The 19,640-nt window shown below is 38.2% G+C and overlaps 1 protein-coding gene across 1 annotated transcript in view; it reads left to right on the top strand.

Annotated features, from left to right (window-relative positions):
- The window catches only part of GPC5 (glypican 5), a 1,053,876-nt gene that overhangs the window by 227,188 nt on the left and 807,048 nt on the right, over window positions 1-19,640 (top strand). Inside the window, exon 4 of the mRNA XM_090258267.1 lies at window positions 13,574-13,707. Within this exon, the coding sequence (XP_090114393.1) occupies window positions 13,574-13,707 (134 nt within the window). The remainder of the gene's footprint in view (window positions 1-13,573; window positions 13,708-19,640) is intronic.

Below are 19,640 nucleotides of genomic sequence, written 5' to 3'. Positions count from 1 at the left end.
ACATTTTCCTTCAAACAGTTATACACTATTTCAGATTATAATATGCTATGACTATGCAGTCATTAAAGAATGATGGATACTAATTTATAATTTTTTATTATGAAAAAGAAATGATTTATCCAACATCCTCCTACATGCTTCCTTGTTCTTAAGTGTAGTTGTTCCTTTAGGTGAGATGTACTTCAGTAGAATTGCTAGCTGGTAGAATGTAAGAGATCAACTCCTTCTTCACACTTTTGCCAATCTTTGATACTTTCAAACGTTTTCTAGTTGAGTGGATGAAAATTGTATTTTAAAATGTATAGTTAATTTCTGAGGTTGATCAGTTTTCATATATATTTATTTTTTTGCCATTTGTACTTTTTTCTGTGACTTAGATATTTATATTCATTGTCCATTTACTTCTTTTTGCTAGTGGGTCATTTTTCTTTATCAGCTATTCTGTATAATAAGTATTTCTGTATTAAATATGTTGAAATCACTTTCCCAGTCCGCAGTACCTCTTTGTAGTACCTTCCTAACAGTTTTCGGGCAATGCAGTTTTTATACATGAATGCTACATGGAATGTTCATTATAGGTCAGTAGATACGAAAATTAAGAAAGACGGGACAAAACTACAATTCCTTATGTGGTAAATAGGCAGACGCAGGGTTTTCCTTTGAGGACTGTATGAAACGGGGTATTTAAATTGTCCCTGGAATAGTCATCTGATTACGTCTAGCGAATGATGTGGTTGAGAAGAAACACTAATTCATTTGCATAAATGTGTATTAGCTTTGTCGGGGGAGGGGAGCTTTGGTAGCTATTAGGAACAACTGAAAACACAGTGCAACCAAGCAAAATACTTCCTCCTGTCCGCTCCAAACTGCTTCAGGAAAAACCCCATTGAGATGTGCAAACCAAATGCTTGCAAGTTTGCTACATAACCTCAAGTTGAGAGATGGAGGCTGAGTGAATGTCCCAGGCGACATTTTAACTGAACTTTGCAAGATGATAACATTGAGGCAGCAGGAGAGAAGAAAAGTACGAAGACTGGAGAGTGCAGGGCCACTCTGGATACTGTGAGTCGCGCAGTTCAGCTAAAGCACCTAGTGTTTAAAGTGCAGTGCTGGGAAACGCCAGCCTTCTGCTGTGCCTTCACGGGAAATGCTTTCGTTCGTACTCCTTAGGAAATGAACCAAGAAGCCCTTGAGTCAGAGAAGCGTCCTGGTGGGAACTGGGCTTTAGGATGGTTAATCCGGGAGGGGACGGGGACGATTGGAGTTGGGAAGGTGTTGGAAAGAATATCAGCAAGGAAGCCCTTGCATCTTTCCAGGGAAGAGCTAATGAAAGCTCTTTCTGGGGTGATAGGGGTTCCCACGCAGGGGAGAAGCAAAAACAAGGAAACGTGGGACCTGATCAAAGACGGACGAATCGCTTTGCTTTGAACATTTGAAACCTCTAGCTGATGCCACTTCTGGAGCCTCTTCAGACATTTCAGCTTTGAAAAAGTGGGGAAAGTATGGCCATCATCATTTATTTGCCTTTGAAGTTTTTACCTAATTATTACATCGGAAAGTATTTACTTTTACAATGTAAGCGTCTTATTCCCTTTGATGAGTGAAATGGTCAAGTTTTGATTTTGTGTTTCTAGGGAGAGTATTCGGCTTTCCAGGGCCCCCTATTCTTAACCGTCTTGATTTCAGGTTGCTTCTCCTCCCTTCCCTGGGGTTCACACCACCTGAATATGGAGGTTGTGCTGGCTGTCTTTGTGACAGAGTTCAAGAGTTTGTAGAATATCAGGCCATCTAACTCAAGGGGTTTAAAATGTCACAAAGCTCAGTCATCACATAAGGAAAACTGAGCTCCCCTCCTGCCCAGAGACCGTACTGAAAAACATAATTGAATCAAACATTTAGTATAACCACGTTAATATCTACTGTTTAGAATTCTATTCAACCTCTATTCTGTCAGCCTCAGGCTAGGATTTCTCTCTCTCTCTCTCTCTCTCTCTCTCTCTCTCTCTCTCTCTCTCTCTCTCTCTCTCTCTCTCTCTCTTTCTCTCTCTCTCTCTTCCCCACCATCCCTCCCTCCCCTAATAACTCAAGGTCTGTCTAAGATCTTCCCTGGTCTGGTTCACAGTGATTTTTCTTCAGGCTTCTATGTGACTTACTGCTGAGAATAGCCTTTTGACACATAGCTTTCACCCCACTGAGATGTTACTTACATTATATTCAATTTAATGTTATTTATCAATTTACTTTTATTACTGGAAATCTTCCCTATATAACTAGATTATGAACTCCTTAAAGACAAGAAATCAGAGACTTGACCAGTGTCTTCTAGGTCTAGATTTTATTGACCTTACCAATAGAAAGTTTCTTTGCATAGTTAAAAGAGGAAAATATCCCCACATAGAGAGGTTTTTACAAACTTCCCACTGCTGCACTGCTCAGTGTGTTCTTTTTCCCAAAGTCGAATGATGAACAGAGCTTATAAATTATTTGCTTCAAGTCGGATTATACAGCCAGTGGTGTGACCAGCCTGCTCAGGTGTGCAAGCTGCCATCACGCTTCAAGTCCCCTGTCATTAAATGTCTATAGTCTGATGGCCGGGGACAGCTCCATGGTCCTTCGCTGCCCCTTTTGCCTCATGGCCATCAGGAATCTGCAACTCTTGGATGATCCAGAAATATTAGTCCAGCCTGTGTGTGTGGTTATCCGACCCTGTCACTGCTCCTGCCTTCCCAGCCGCTCACCAGTGCCTGTACAGCCTCTGAGATCTGCGGTTCACATGTCTCCTGGTGCTCACTTCCTGTCGTCCTCTCCATATAAATGTGATCTCCTGTATTTTTCTCCTTACCAGGACCTAGCTTCTCCAATGCATGTGAACTTCATTCTCATTAGCCATGTACAACTGCAGAAGTAAAGGTTTTCCAAGTTCAGGTTATTTGTTTCAATGACGTGTTCGTGGTGGCACTCACACACTTTGAAAAATATCTTACTTGTTGTAGAATAGAACTCTCTAAGATCAAATGATCTGAAACAGAGTCTCTATCATTAAACATGGAATCATGATTTAATAATGACTCATAAAACAAAACAGAACAACGTTTGCTGGACTCCATGCCTTCTCCAGGATCTGTCCTATAAATATGCTCTCCGATTTGTGCATTTTCAGTCTCTGCTTTCTTAATTCTTTTTATCTTTTACACTCCCACCAGTCACTATGCTGCCTGCTTGCCACACTTCTCCATAGAAACTACCCTTACACAAGTCTTGTTTCTCATAATATAATTTTTATCCTTACTTTACGTGCCTGTCAGCCACTTTGGCTGTCATTTCCTTTTCTTAAAAAGCGCCCTCTTCATAAATGGGTCTTGAGAATGTCATGCAAAGTGAAATAAGTCAGTCAGTAAAAGCTAAGAACCATATGATTTCACTCATGTGTGGATGTGAAACTGAAACTCACAGACACAGACCGCAGTGCGGTGGGTAGCAGAGGGATTGGGGTGGGGTTAGTGAAGGGTAAAGCGAGCCAAATATATGGTGATGGGAGATGATTTGACTGTGGGCAGTGGGCACACAATGCAATATACAGATCCTGTAGCATAGAAATCTACACTTGAAACCTATACAATTGTATTTACCAATGCTACCTCAATTAATTGAATAAAAATTAAAATTGCAATTAAAAAAGAAAACAAAGATACTACATAGAGAAAAATATTAAAAAAAGCCTTTTCATTTCTAATTTGAGATAGTTCACTCTCATAGGATTCTTCTTTTCCAAAAACACCTACTCAGAGTCTTTTCCACCTTCTCTTTGACCCCACTTGTAAGTGTTGGCGTGCCCAGGTATGAGTCTTCAGTGTTCTCCATGTACACTCATGCCAAGTACATGCCATCAACAGTCACATTTATGTATCTTGTCTGACCTCATCCATGGGTTTTCAGCTCATGTAACTCACAGCCTAGTGCTCCTGGGTGGATAATAGTCATAGAAAGCCAAACATTTCCAAAGAGACTTTTATCTGGAGCCCCAAATCCATTCTTCACTGTCTCCCATAATGACACTTCTATTTACCCAGATGCTTCAGCCTAAAAATACCAGAAGTCATTCTTGAATCCACTGGTTCTTTCATTCATTACATTTAATCCATCCCCAGGAACTGCTCACTTCACCCCACTATTCTGTCAGTTACCTATTTTTAACTGAATAACCTTCTTCAAGACATAATCTAGTTAATGTTCTATTTTTAGTTTGCCCTGATAGAATGGAAGTATGTTGAGAGCCAGTTCATTGCTGTATTCCTATATCTTAGAATCACGTACTTCAAATAACAGGGGCTTAATTTATTGATTGACATTTCAATCTGTAGTTAAACAAGGACTAAAATGACACATTTTGACTTTTGGCCCCGGGAACTTTCTAAACTAATGTGTCCCTATAATTGAAAATAAGGAAGATAAGAAGAAAAGAAAAAGTAAAATGGTGGAAGGAAGGAAGGAAAGTGGGAGAGAGGGAGGGAGGGAAGGATGGGAAAAGAAAGAGGAGAAATAATTGATTACCTTGGTCAATAAGGCAGCCTCTTCGTATTTCTGACTACATGACAACCCAGAATAAATTAGTCCACATTCTGGGTTGTTTTCTTCTCTCATTTGATCACATTATCACTGCAACATTAGTCTAGTGGTTTTACATTTGAAAAAAAAAAAAAAAAAAAAACTAGGTTTTTATGATGAGTTCGTGTATCTAAGCATTTTTTACTTTGGCCTTCAAGTTGGATTTTTCTTGGAGAGTCCTGAACTAAATGATTTTAAATGTACTCATAATAAGTTTAATTAATGATTATGTATAGGACTGAAATGCAGAAGCTCCCTCTGGTGGTTTAATTTGCTCACAGTGGGCCAAATAAAAGATTGTTCCGTTGTTCTGCTGTTCTGGTTCTCCCTGTCCTCCTTTCCTCCCCCTCCTTTTAATTTGAAATATAAAATGAGTTAGAGTGACAATCTTTATGAAGACAGCTACAGAAATCCATATGGAGAGGCAAACTTCTGGAAAATTAAAAGAAAAAACAAAGAGAAGTCATTCTTCTAAGGCCAGGCATTTTGTGGCTCCCAATAAACACTTTTCAAAAATAATCAATCTTATGTAGCCTTGGCCTGGTAGCTCAGTGGATTAGAATGTCGTTCCAATATGTCAAGGTCATGAGTTCAATTCCCAGTCAGGGCAACATACAAAAATCAACCCAATGAATTCATAAATAAGTGGAACAACAAATCAATTTTTCTCTCTCTCCCTTTCTCTCTCTCAAATAAATTTTATACTAAGAGTCTTATTCGCTCTTTGATAATGACAGAATAAACATATCACTAGCCCTTGCAAAGTAAAACAGTAGGATTTTTTTCCTTATTCAACTTTAACATTGTTTTATTTATTTATTTTTTTCCCAGGAACTGGGCACCATGTACAGTTTAGAATTCTCCTATGGTTAACTTATATTTAAAGGCAGTGCTTCATAGAGCCTTAATAATTGAAAACTTACTACGTTCCTTGTTGCAACACAAGAATGTACGAGTGTTTTAAAAGTGCTGTTATGGTTATAACTTTTATATATTTTTTCATAGTTGACTTATGGAATTATTTGTACCTTAAACTTATAAGTAGCAGGTATCTTATTTGGATGGTGGTTGTTCCATAGTTTAAGGGTGTGATATTCTGAAACCACTTATTTTTTACACCTTCCTTAATACAAACATAGCAAAGGGTTTTATAATAAAATACTATCACTATTCCAGAATTCTAGTCATCATGATATTGATTTTTCTCACCATAAGGAACTTTGGATGGGACAGCATCTGAAGTGCTAATGGAAATTTTTAGGAAAATAGAATATATTTGTCCTGGCCGGGTAGCTCAGTTGGTTAGGGCATCATCCTGAGACACCAAGGTTATGGGTTCCATCCCTGGCCAGGCGCGTATAAGAAGCAAACAATGATCACATGGTTGGGTGGACAACAGAATCAGTGTGTGTCTCTCTCTCTCTCTGTCTCCTTCTCTCACTCTGTCTTCCCCCTTTCTTTCCTTCCCTCCCTCCCTTCCTCTCTTTCTCTAAAATCAGTAAATGTAAAAATCTTTTTAAAGTGTAGAATATATTTTATAATAGCTCCTTAATGTTCAGTTTTGCTGGATTTCATCTCTGGTCATAAAGTTTCATTATATTATTACTTGTGGTCAATTAATATTGTTTAGTTATTGTTTGTTTAATTAATTTGTTTAAAAGTTTATCCATATTCGTTCAGAATGTTTTTATAATTTCATGAAATATATGTTGCATTATATTGAAAAATATATTAGGATCACATTTTGGGTGGAATCTATCTGATTAAAAGGTTTAGTTCATGTTATGATACAGGAGGACACTATGATATGTATCCATAGGATTAAAAAATATATATATATATATATACACACACATATTTAGTCGAAACATGACATGTGGAGAAGATTAGTGTACTTGAAAATATAATGGAAATTAAACAGGATTTTTATATTTTTATGAGTTTTTCATATCTGCTTTCTCCTTTTATTAATTGCATGCAATTATATCATTTAATTTATGTATCAAAGTAGAATTAAGCTATGGAAAAGATTGTCTATGATGTTAACAATAAGCCCGATTTGGACATTGTATTTGTCAGGGTTCTCCAGAGAAACAGCACTAATAAGAGATATAGCATTGACATCGATATATAGAGGTATTAATGATGAGGAATTGGTTCACATGATTCTGGAGGCTAAGAAGTCCCACAGTCTGCTCTCTGCAAGCTGGAGACTTGGGAACACCCGTGGTATAAGCCAGTGTGTTTTCAAAGGCCTGAGAGCCAGGGGTGCTGATAGTCTGAATCTCAGTTTTGAGAGCAGGAGAGGATGAGATGGCACGTTCCAGTTTAAGCTGTGAGAAGTGGTGGGAAGGGGAGAATTCCTCTTTCCTCCATCTTTTCTTCTATTCAGGCCTTCAGTGGATTAGATGATACCCACTCATCGTCTCCTGAGCTCACCGGTTCTGGTGTTAATCTAACCTGAAAGCACCTTCACTGGCACACGCAGAAATAATGTTTAATCTGGGCACCCTGAGACCAGTCAAGGTGACTCACAAAATTAACCCTCACAGGGATTCTATATGGAGTTAATAGCATCATTAAAACTAATATTTATCAATTTTCTCCCAAGTGAAAGGCACTGAAGGATGTGCTATTAAAATTTGATAACAACTTTTAAAGGACATTTGTTATACCAAAATATCAATTACCCTCTAAATATTTTAATATGCAGTTTCAAAGATCTATGTGGATTAGAAAGGTTTCAATTTGAACCATGGATTCAGGTGTGACTACAAATCAGTAGCATTTTTATATTGAAAATTTAATATTTTTGAGAAAAGTTTCAGGATTCATAAATTAAAGAATATATATCATAAATTGATTCTATAATTTATAATGAAACCTGATATAACTTTGCTTTTCCAATTCTGTTAATGAGGTATTTGATCAGATCAAATTATTTGTTGTGATAGCTTGTAGATGAGGAAGTTACCAAGTATTCTTTTTTAAACAGTAGTATCTGAATTTTGTAGATGAGAGAAAAATTATGCATTTCTATCTCATGAAATTAGAACTTGAGGGATGTGTACCATGGGAGAAGTTTGTTCATAAAAAAGTAATTCTGGTTCTCCTCCTAAAACCAGATCAGAAATCAAGTTGTCTAGTATCCCTGTAATTTTTATTTTCTCCCTCTCTCTGTTAATTCCCTGGAATCTTGAAATGAACAATGGCCATGTTTCCTCTCATCTACTTCCACATCCGTAGGGAAAATGGGATTCTATTGTCTATTGATATATCTGGGTTGTTTTCAACCCAAATTATTCTATTCATGTAGGACACTTAGGAACCAGGTATTATATAATGTGAGTCCCTCACAATGAATATGAATATATCAATAGTCGGACCCCTGATAAGCCTAAAAAAGTGTTGATTCAAAAGTAAATACAGTATTTCCTCACTTATCGTGGGTATTACGTTTTAGACCCCCCCCCCCCCCGCGAGAGGTGAAAATCCACGAAGTATGAACCTTACATTTATTTTAGTATTTATATATATTTTAAGGCTTTATAAACCCTTCCCACACACTTATAAACTATTCCCAGTCCCTTATTAACCTTTTCCACACTTTTATAAACACTACTTATGTTCTTAAACATATTCTACACTCTTAAACCTACGTAACTTTAACAACATACATATACAGTACCGCAAAATCCCACGATATAGTGAAAAATCCGTGATAAATAATTAAGTATAATATTTTTAAAAATCCCGTGTTACAGTGAGGCCACAATAAGTGAACCGCGATATAGAGAGGGACTACTGTAGATTCTTCCACTGTCTAGATGAAGTCTCTGCAAAGATATTTTCCTGCTTTAGTCTTCAGATATTTTCTATACACATATAACTTCCAGCTCTGTTAGTGTAAAATCCTTCCCTCCCTCCCTTCCTTCTTTCCTTTTTCTTCCTTAATTTCTTCCTTCTTGTCTCCTTTTTAGTTCCTCTTCTTTTTCCTCATTTTTTGGGTATTATCTGAGTTCTTTTTCTCCTGCCTCTGAAAGACTTTCTCTCTGATCTTTTTTTCTATATACATTTTGTAACTTCCTCCATTTTCAGGGCTTTAACTATTGGCTTTATGCCGGTGATTCTAATCATTAACTTTCTTTTTCACTCCAATCCATTATTTAGAATTACCTTTTAGAGTTCCCCTCAAATCAAAGTTCTAAATAAGATATAAGGACCAGATAAACCAAAACAGTAAACTTATTCTACTGTCTGTCTTCCACATATCAGTTATTGGGTCTTTATTCACCCTGATTGCCAGATTCAAAACTGCTAACGACTTTAATTCTTTTTCTTTCTTACCTCTTACAGTGAATCAACCGGTAGCTTCATTCCACTCATAAAAGCTATTCCTTTCCCTTCTTCTCTGATTTCATGGGCTCCTTTTGAGTTTATTTTAACCTTCTCTTTTCTTACTCATGGGAAATGTTGCTTTGTCTACTGGGTCTTCCTAAAACAGGGCCCTGATAATGCCATTCTCTTACTTGCTAATCATGCATAAGTATGTTACTTAGTCTGCGAAGTGAAGTGTGGACTTCCTAAACCTGGCACTTCAGCACCCCTCACTCTGTGATTTGGCCCAACCTGCTTCCTAAGTCCTCCTTGGAAAAAAGCAAAGGTAATGGATTTCACCCATGTCTGGAGAAGTTAGTCTTACTCTGATTTGTGGTTACAGAGTTTGCCCCTGACATGAACCAAGTCTTCTGCAAATTGTTGCTGAGAATCATAGGAAACTGGGCAAGAGAAAATAAATAAACTCGTTTGTTGTTTTAACTGGAAAAATTGCCAATGGTAGGTTTCTTCCAGATAGTTTAAAAGTTGCTTTTAATATAATGAAATGCAGCACATTTGAACAAAAATTATCCTGTCTTTTATTTTAATCTATTATTAGTAGTAGTGTTTGTATTATTTTCCTCAAGCATGCTTGCAGGGTCATTCCATATGAAATTCCTTCTGAACACCTCTCATTTTGACACTAAGCATCTTAACTGTGGCCTGCAAACAAAACAAAACAAAACAAAACAAAAAAAAAAAAGAAAAAAGAAAAAGAATAAAGAAAGAAAGAAAAGAAAAAGAAAAACAACAAAAGTACATAACGGTGATATAGACTCCGCCTTTGCCTTATCCTCTGATTAATGAATAAAAACTCATAGTACTTCCACATTTGTTGCTTTTCAGTAGTTTCAACATCTGTTCTTTTCAATTTTTATCACTGATGAAGATTTAAAAAGACCATGACCGAAGACATGGAGCCTGTGCTTTTGGGAGTTCAGTGAAAATAAACAAACATTCTTTACAAAGCGTTTTGGGATTACTGGTTAAAAGCGTTTGATGTTTGAAGATTTGAATAAGACTGAGTGAACAGAACTCGGAAGCTCTAAGAGAAGTTTATACTCTTAGATGCTAAGCGACAAGAAGTTGAAACAAATACATGATCAGAGTGGGAGAAATGATATGCATTAGGAGCCACTGAAAGAGTCATTTCAAGGTGAGATGGCAATTTGAAAATCAGTAGGAAGCCAGAGATGGAACTTCCAGCAGGAGCAGATAAGTATTAGGGAGGAAAACAGTTTTTTCCAAGACGCTTCAGTCTGATTGCAGGTAAGAACGATCGAGACCAGTGAGGATAAAGAGGAGGAAATTGCAGTATAAATCAAAGATGAACAAGTGTCAAAGCAGAGTGTGAGGGTTTTATCAATAGCAAGAAAGTGCTAGATATTAAAATGTGCCACCCAAATCAGCTCGGCTCAGGGGAGTTCAAGTGCAAGGCTAATGTGCTGGTAACAGATGGTTTTCCATTCCCTTTCAGTAGAGTGTGAAGTAGAGCTCCCTGCTAGCCAGTCCACGAATGCAAGGGCTTCGGAATTTATTTGTGTTTGTTGGACTCTGCTACATACGCTTGTACCTTTGGATATGGTCAAAGATAGCATATGACTCTGTGGCTTGTCCATTTTCTTTTGCATTGGTGAGAAAAAGTTGCAAAGAGGATAATGGGAATAAAGATCTTCTGAGGCTGGTCTTTTCAGCTCGCCATCTGCCTTCCCGGGAAACATGTTTAATAGCAGATATGGTCGTAGGTCCAGCATGGGAGGCATCGGGTGAGGTAAGATTTCCCCCAACGCGTAAGTGCGAAGTGGTTGTATTCTCTCAGGTTTCGAGGCTTAGAAAACTGGAATTCCGAGAAATTCTGTAACTTGCCTAGAGCCCACGGCTATGGCATTGGACCACGATGGCAGCATTTCCCTCTTACTCTTCTTTCGTTTCCAAATATCCTGAGGCTTCGCTGAACATTCTTACCCTTGACATCTCCACCGTCAACCCATATCATCTTCCCTTGGTTCTTGTTGCATGAACTTGTTGACAATGAAGATATTTTCCTCCTTTTTAATGACTGCTTTAGCACCTTGCTAATAGAGTTACTGTGTGCCATCACTATTTTCAGCTTCAGTGGTTAGAAATTCGCGTTGAGCCTTTTAACACCTTGGCCTTACGCTTCCCTAACTTCTCACATTCAATAATTTGCTAAGCTCTGTTGAGTTTCTTTTTCAAAGTAGACCTTCTTTTTTTAGAGCAGTTTTAGATTCACATCAAAATTGAGCTGAAGGTACAAGGATTTCCCAAGATCTGATTTCACCCTACCATTCAAACACAATTTGCTTTTACTCTTACCCATGTCTCCGTCTTTCCAGGCAAGCCGCCTTTTTATTCATTTTCTGTATCAGCCTTCTGTTTTCTTATACTTGCCTCTCAGGATTTTTCTTCAGCCTTCCATCTTCATCCATTGTTCTGCCAACATGATGGATCTAGTCAATCTCCATGCTACTATCTCCTCCTCCTCTGTCACTCTTATATCTACTTCCTCCTGTCACCTCTCTTGCCCCGGACTTCGGGCCCAGTAATTCCCCAGGGTCTTACTGCAGGACCTTCTTTGGTCTCCTTCCCTGTGTATGACCATCATGCAGGTTTTTCTCTTGTGAAAATCTTCAGCTGCGACTTTCCCGCTTGGGACCTTTTGCTTGTTCTCCCTTCGCTGAGGCAAGTATTTTTAGGTTGGTATCCAAGTCATAATATGGATTTTTTAAAATTGAGATTTAATTGATATATAACATTATATTCATTTCCGCTGTACAACATAAGGTTTTGATATTTGTATGCATTGCAGAATGATCACCACAATAAGTCTGGTTAATAACCATTATCATCCATAATGTAGCATTTTAATGTTTTACCTCTTATACTACTCTCTTTCTTTATATAATTTTGTTCTGTGTGAGCATGCTTAGTTGTTGTGCACTCTCTTTGCTTTCCTACTCTGTGGGAACCCATGTCCCTGCTTTGTCTACCCAAGAAACTCCTAATTCACCCTTGAACCTACTGCTTAGACATGACCTGAAGCTCCTTCCTGAGCACCCCAAATAGAGTGACTCTGTCTGTTTTCTAAGTGCTGCAGTGGTACTTACTTCTGTGTATTTCTTTGGCTGCTCTTGTCGCTATTTTACATGTCTGACTTAGTGTACACCAGTCACACCTTATTCATGTGTATTTGTATTTATAGCGTCTAACAGATTATATATTTATAATTTGGTTGAATTGAAATAAATCTCTACATACTCCGGCCCAAGAGTCGTTCCAAGTCTCCTCCTAGAGCAGGAATCCTCCTCACAGCAGTCTTTCCTGATTTCTTTCCTCACCCATCACCTGGAACCAGAAATGACCTCGCCTCCCTCTGGATCTCCGTAGCACCTCGTCTGTCCCAATTTTCTGATGCACACAACTTGCATTTGGATGTTTAGGAGGAACTATCCTTTTTTTTTCCCCCTCTGGATTGTGAGCTTTATGAGGGGGAGGACTTAGTTTCTCATCTTCTATCTCTTATAATATCTAATACATGTTCTTTGCAAATGCTAGAAGCAAAATAAATATGGGTTAAATAAATGAATGGGTGCCTAAAATTTTAATGCTCATTGCATGGAAAAATCAAAGAAATTTAGAACTTTAAGGAACTTTGAAATAATTTACTCTAAAAATTTTATTTTACCTATGAGGGAATCAAGTTCAAAGAAGTTCTATCTCTATAGTCATGATTTCAGCACTTAAGGAGGAAAAATTAGGATAAGAACTGAAGTCTTCTGATTTCCAAGCAACACTTTTATGTGTTCCCAATTATACTACATTGCCTCTTTAATTGAATAAGATATCAGTGAGTCTTTTTGATGCTTTACATGGTAATATGTCCAATTAATGACTTAATTTTTCAATGATAATTTTGTAAATTATACAAAGATCTTTGCTAGATAAGTATTTAAAAACACAATGAATTTTTCATTTGTATAAATGGTTTTTTAAGAAAAGGATTATAATGACACCCTAAAAATCAAACCAGATTGAGGAATAAGATATAGAACTATTACAAAATGAGATCGTCATATGAATATATTCATTGTCATTTCTAAGAAATGGCCTTCTAAAAGAAAACTACACGTAGAACTAATTTACAAATGGACCACATATTCAACAGAAATTATTTTCATTTTAAAAATCAGTACAAGTATGTGATTAGTCACATATATGAATATAAGCTATAAATAATAACCACTTTGTTAAGTAGTTTTATTTATGCAAGCAAACTAGTTTATTAATGCAGCTCTCTGACTGATTTTGCATATGCATTTGTAGTCACATATTTTGCACATGTGTACATACAAACAATATAAGTGTGCATAGCATTCATTTGTCACAGTTGCTATTTTGCATGGATGGTTTGATTCCCCCATGTGGAAAATTGACAAACATTTTATGTCTTAAAGATTAACATTGAGGAGGTAATAAGAGCATGCCACTGTTTTTACTCCAGCAAATATTACGTTCTCAGAAAGACTGGAACATAGTTTCTAACTGTCTTTTAATATTTTCTATTTGAAAGGTAAATAAGATTTGTGGTCATCCAATCAGAACACCCACACAAAGCCCCCCTTGTTCTTTTGATGGGAGTAAAGAGAAGCTTGGAATGAAGATTTCTGCAAGAAATGGCGAAGAGACTCTTGCCAGCAGAAGAAAGTAAGACATTTGTTTTACAACCAGAAAGAGAAGAGAAAGTAAGCCATTAATTTTACAACAGAATAGAATGTATGCAATTAAGTAGAACAAAGTAATACTATTGGAGAAACAAAAGATAAACATTAATTACCTTTAACATTCTCTGGGTTCTTCTTATTCCATTAATTAGGAAGGTAGGTCCAACTTTTGAGGTCAATAAAACTTTCTGTGAAAGGGATATTCTCTTGTTTTTTAATGTAATTTTTATTGTATTTCTTTCCATTACTACATAGACCCCTCATGCTCCGTCCCCCCAGCAATCACCACACTGTGGTCCATGCCCGTGCGTCTTTTTCCTTTGTGCTCAATCCCTCAACCTCGTATCCTCCCCCCACCCCCCTCCCCTTAGCGGTCACCCTGCTCTCCGTCTATGAGTCTGTGGCAGCCCCTAGGAACACATGATCACTGTGCACTTAAATTATTGCACAGCGGATCTCTAAGATTAATGCGTCTTGCTTTACTGAAACTTTATGACCATTGATTAGCAACTCCCCATTTCCTCCTCCCTATGGTCTACGATACTGTGATGTATACTAATAAATTCATTAATAGGATATATCTCATGGTAAGTATTCTTGTCACAATAAAATAAAAAGAATTACAACATAGCTAGTGTGACTGATTATTAAAATTTTAATTTTATTTAATTTTAGTTAATATTAGTCTACATTCCATGTAGCTAGTGGCTACTGTATAGGACAATGTAAGACCAAAAAGAGTATATAGATAAATAATGTGATGGATATTACTGGAGGTTAAGATTCTGTTTAAAAAAAAGGCTGATATTAAGAGTCGATCTACTGACTCAGAATGAATCAACATTGAGTGACTTGCTTTCCCTAATTTACATTTCTACCACTATGCCCATCATTACTGCACATGTTAAATCAAAGCCTTCATTAGTATCTCTTTGCTTAATAACTGACAGTTACTGAAAAACTCTTAAAACTAGAATAAATTATTATTTTATTTATTGCTGTGTACAGTTGACCAGTGTATGCCCTAGAAAAGACTAGATTCTCAGTACATGTGTTGAATTGAACTGAAATTCAATTACTAATCCAAGTAATTATTTCTTACAATACCTTATGGAGAATTAAGTATTTTACATAGCTTTATTCTCTGTAATGAAAAATGTATTTCTTTTCTTTTGAAAAGGTGCTCCTCATTGCCTCATTCTCTCCTCAGATGGGCTGTAAGCATGGGACAAAGAACTGGGCCATTGCTAGCTATTTGCTATGGCTTAAAGGTTTAGCATTTCACACGCAAAGTAGCTCTCCTTTCTCTCTCTCAATGATCAGCAAGCATTTCATGTCTTTAAGAAATTAGTACGCTTTGGCTAGGGAAGTTGTTATAGTAAAACCCAGCTAAGGAAGTTCTTAAGTTCTTAAAGGTCATGTCAGTTTCAACCACCAAAATAAACCAATCCTTGGAAATCCAAAACAAAACCCAACACTTAACCTGATTTATTCACTAGCAAAGCTAAGCCAGTGCTCAGTGAAATGTTCTAAATTGCCTCAAGAACAGTGAGGGGCTCATATGAGTGGAAAGTTTTATAAGTATTCTAGCCTTTTAATAGTCTACCTTGTCACCAGTCTTGCAGCCTCATTATATCTATGCCCTTGACCAGCCAGTTGCCATTAGCCATTGCCCACAAATCAGGATAGATCCGTCACACAAAGGGATGCCACACTAAGTGAATAGCCGGAGACCCTGCAAATGAGCCCACTTAAGTATTTCATTTTTACAGATTGTTTTTATTGCCACTCCCACACGGAGCTTAATTGCTGTGGTAGAATATTTTTTGCTTGATGCCTAAAAGTTGTGCAGACCTACTTATAAACTAGACCTGAATTTTATTTTATTTATCCTTCATCATTTGATTATTCCCCTTGAGGTCATACATTTCACTTGCAGTCAGAGGGGTTGTTTTCAAATAGTCCATATTTACCCCTAATACCTCATACGTTTTATTATTTCTGGTGCTCTTTGTTTTTTTCAGTTCCATGTGTCCATCTTGAATCATTTTGTTCTAAGTTTACTGTAATTTTCATTACTGAGGACTAGTGATGAATTCTCACAGCTTCTTTTTTTGGGGGGGGGGGTCTAAACATATCTTCATTTTTGAAGACCATTTTTACTGGGTCTAGAATTCTAAGTTGTTGCCAGTCATCACTTTTAAAAGTAGAAATGTCCGAGCCATCTTTAAGTTCATGACATGACACTCTAGAAGCAGGACGGGAGGTTTAGCGGAAATATTTAGTGACAGGTGACTAAGGGCGGAGGTGCTGAGGTCCCCTCTTCACACCCCTGTGGCCATTTCAGCTGCCTCCTTGCTGCGTTGTCCTGCCTGCTGGTTACTCACTGCGCCCTGTTCTCTGGGGAAGTGCCTTCAACAAAAGGAGCCACCTGTATATGTTCCCTACTGCTGCCTAACAAATTATTCCAAAACCTAGCGGCTTCAAGTGGCAATAAGCATGTATTACTCATTTGCTGGGACTCAGGGATCTGGGAGTTGCTTACCTATAGGATTTTGATTCAGGGTCCCTAGGGGGATGACTGTCAAGTTTTAAGCCAGGGCCACTGTCCTCATTGGGACTGGACATCATTTCCCAAGATGGCTCACGCACCTGGCTGTTGGCTGGAGGCTTTGGTTTCTTGTCCCAGTGACCTCTTCATAGGACTGCTCGAGTTTCCTCACAACACTGGGGCTTGTTTTCCTCAGGGCAGATGGTCCAAGAGAGGGCAAGGCTGGAGCTAGAGTGTCTTTTCTCATCTAGCTTCAGAAGTCCCGCCCTATCATGTCACAGTATCCTATGGGTCACACAGGGCACTTCTGCTCCGGGTGGAGGGGCCCTGCATGAGGGCGTGAAAGGAAAGCTTGTTGGGCGTCATCCTAGCGACTGGCTGTGGTGCCCTCTCATCTGCCTGGGGAAGGGATCAAACTCCCCCTTGCCTCACCCACTTGGCAACACCTCACAGGCAGCGCCCCACAGCCATGCGAATGAAGGCGTGCCTCTTACTCAGCCAGGGAGCCTGGCTGAAGCTGAGTCCCTGTCCCTACTCACATCTTCCTGCCCAATCTACCCGGCTTCCCCAACTGCTTTTCCCTTAAGAGCAGTCCCTCCGTGAATTGACTGCAACCGAATTCCTATCTCAGGCATTGCTTTAGGCAATCTGACCTACAGAGCTGTGAAAAGGACCTAAAATAAATGCAAAATAATTGTAAACTAAAGCAGAAGTATAATATCTTATCTGTCCAGAATTTAGATATCTCGCCATAAACTCCCACATTTCTAAAAACATGACAAAGAACCCCTCAAATTTTGCTTGTATATTCTTCCCTTTCCTCCGCCTATATTCTTTTCACAGAGAACCCTTCTGTTTCATACATTACACTTTCCTTGCTCTATTTCTAACATTTTTTTTAAGATAGTTTCTTTTTTTTTTTGAATTTCCAAACCAAAAAAAAGATTGGTTTTATTGTTTTTCTGTTACAGTTGTTTCATACCATCCCCACCTTTGCTCTTCCCTGCTCCACCCACTTCCCTATTTCTAGCGTTTGAAGAAGGAATTTTCCTTAATGAAATCAGTCCCTGGACCTAAGAGTTGCGCTAAGCTTGCTCACGAAGTAGGTCTTTTAGCTTGGAAGGGGTGGAGCTGAACCACAGCACTGAGTTCGCTTCGATTATTTTTTGGAGATGTGATTGTATTTGGTTTTCTACCCTCTTTTAAAAATTTATGTAGCAAACACAGAATTAGCTACTTGAAAACTTTGAGTCGATCCATACTGGTTACAAAGATCTCCCAAAGTAGGAAAGTCATGGAAAGGCTCTCCCTCTTTTCCAAATCGAGCGAAGCATCACCGTTTAGCCTTTTGGGGCAGAAACCAAATCGGCGCCGCTGTAAAGGACGTGGTAGTCCGAGAGCTGTCTAAATCAGCCCAGGCAGGGTGACTGCCCTGTGGCAGTCCCTCTCTGCTTGATTTCTCGAAGTTTGTTGGGAAGAATAAGCTATTAGCAAGCTTAAATCGGCAATAATTAGCTGTACATTATTATTGCAAAGTGGTGTGGCTGTGCCAATTAAGTGGGTAATTAGGAAAACCCCGGGACAATATATTAAGACAGAGAGTCTCAACATCAGTGCCCCATCTGTTCTCCAGCAAGCGTTCCAATTAGCCAAGTCTCTCATTTCGGAGCGCACCAATTAAGGGGATCGGCCGCATGCATAGGTGTGCGTTGGAATAATAGACTCTCTTATTTGCTTAGCAAAAGTAAAATCTTTTTAATATCAGAGAGGATTTTGATGTGAAAGTGGGGAAAGGAGAATTTTTAGAAATATCGGATTTTCACATTTGAAACAAACTTTAAATAGTCTCAGGAGTTGATATTTTTATCCATTTTCTCTCCAGCTTAATTGGAATATTGTATCATCAGGCAGTTTTCTTCTAATGCGTTTATTAAATTTCAATTTGAGTATTTTAGCTACACAGAACTTTAGCCACATAGAACATTAACACTTTTATTTATTGAAAGTGGGAAAATAAAGAGGATGCTTGAAATTGTAGAATTCAAGGAAAGGAGTGAGTCAGGACATGATTCAACTAAGGATGTGACTGTCTAGGAGAGCACTTTCATTTTTATCCTGTATCACCAAAGAACACAGTGAAGTGGTTAAAAATAATTAGTGAAGCACAGGAAAACATTTAAACATATGCCGAATGAAGGACACACTGTTATTAAGGATTGTTGTCAAGATAGGTGCAACAGGTTAATATTAAATAGGATTTGTTTAGCTAAAAGTGTGTTTAATACAATGCTGCCGATATGCATCTTGGGTGTATATGTTTGTTTATGGGGGTAAATCAGTGTTGACACACTGGGTTTAATGACGTATTGTGTATGCACATACTCAGTGAATGAAAATATCCATACGTCAGGACAAAGTTATCTATCTCTTTGAGAAAAATGTAGTATCCTTTTTAGGACTGGAGAAAACAATTTTCAATGAATTTCCTAAAAGGAAGTTAATGCCTCTTTGAGGTGCCATTATTATTTATTACTTGTAAGTTTAATTTACTAAAATAAAGGTCCTGCTCTCTTCAGTGAGGGCATTTCTGTTTAATTTAAAGCAGGGCTTAGTAAGTGGTAGTAGTGACGGCACCAGGGCAGGCAGGCCACGGCCAGGCTTCGGCTAGGGGGCTAGAGGGTGGCCGGAGCGGGACTCGGGAAATGGGAGCTATAAGGCAGGCAAGCATCACAATTTACAAGAATAATGCAGAGCAGGACCCGGGAGGTCAAAAACCAGACCCACAGGAAGGAGGAATGCCAGGAGGCAGAGCAAACATATGGCAAAAGTTTAGGCTAGTGGTGCTTGACCTTTGCGGGTCATGTATCCCACTGAGAATTTGCCGAAAACGTCCCAGAAAAAGAAAGTTCATAAGCAAGAGCATGCAAAATTGTGTGCATTGACAGGTCATTTGCATCCCTTAAAACTCAAATTCAAAATAAAGTGTTCAGAAAACTGACTTTACTCTTACCTTCTAGACATTCATGGAAAAATCAATGACCATTTCATGAAACACCTGAAACTAAATCCAAACAATGGAATATGTTTTTTAAAAGATTTTACTTATTTTTAGAGAAAGGGGAAGGGAGAGAGAAAGAGAGACAGAGAAACCTTGATGTGTGAGAGAAACATCGATTGAACTTGTTGCTTCTCGCATGCACCTCAACCAGGGGCTGGGCCCACAACCCAGACATGTTTCTTTACTGGGAATCGAACCTGTGACCTTTGGCTTTTCTGGATGACACCTAACCAATTGAGTCACACTAGTCAAGGCCAAACAATGGAATATAAAGTAACATTAAACACTACTTGTGCAGAAAGAAGAG

The sequence above is a fragment of the Furipterus horrens genome, unplaced genomic scaffold (genome assembly GCF_987537825.1).
Source record: "Furipterus horrens unplaced genomic scaffold, mFurHor1.1.pri manual_scaffold_12, whole genome shotgun sequence".
In the NCBI taxonomy this organism is placed as follows: domain Eukaryota; kingdom Metazoa; phylum Chordata; class Mammalia; order Chiroptera; family Furipteridae; genus Furipterus; species Furipterus horrens.
This window is presented reverse-complemented; position numbering and strand designations above follow the sequence as displayed.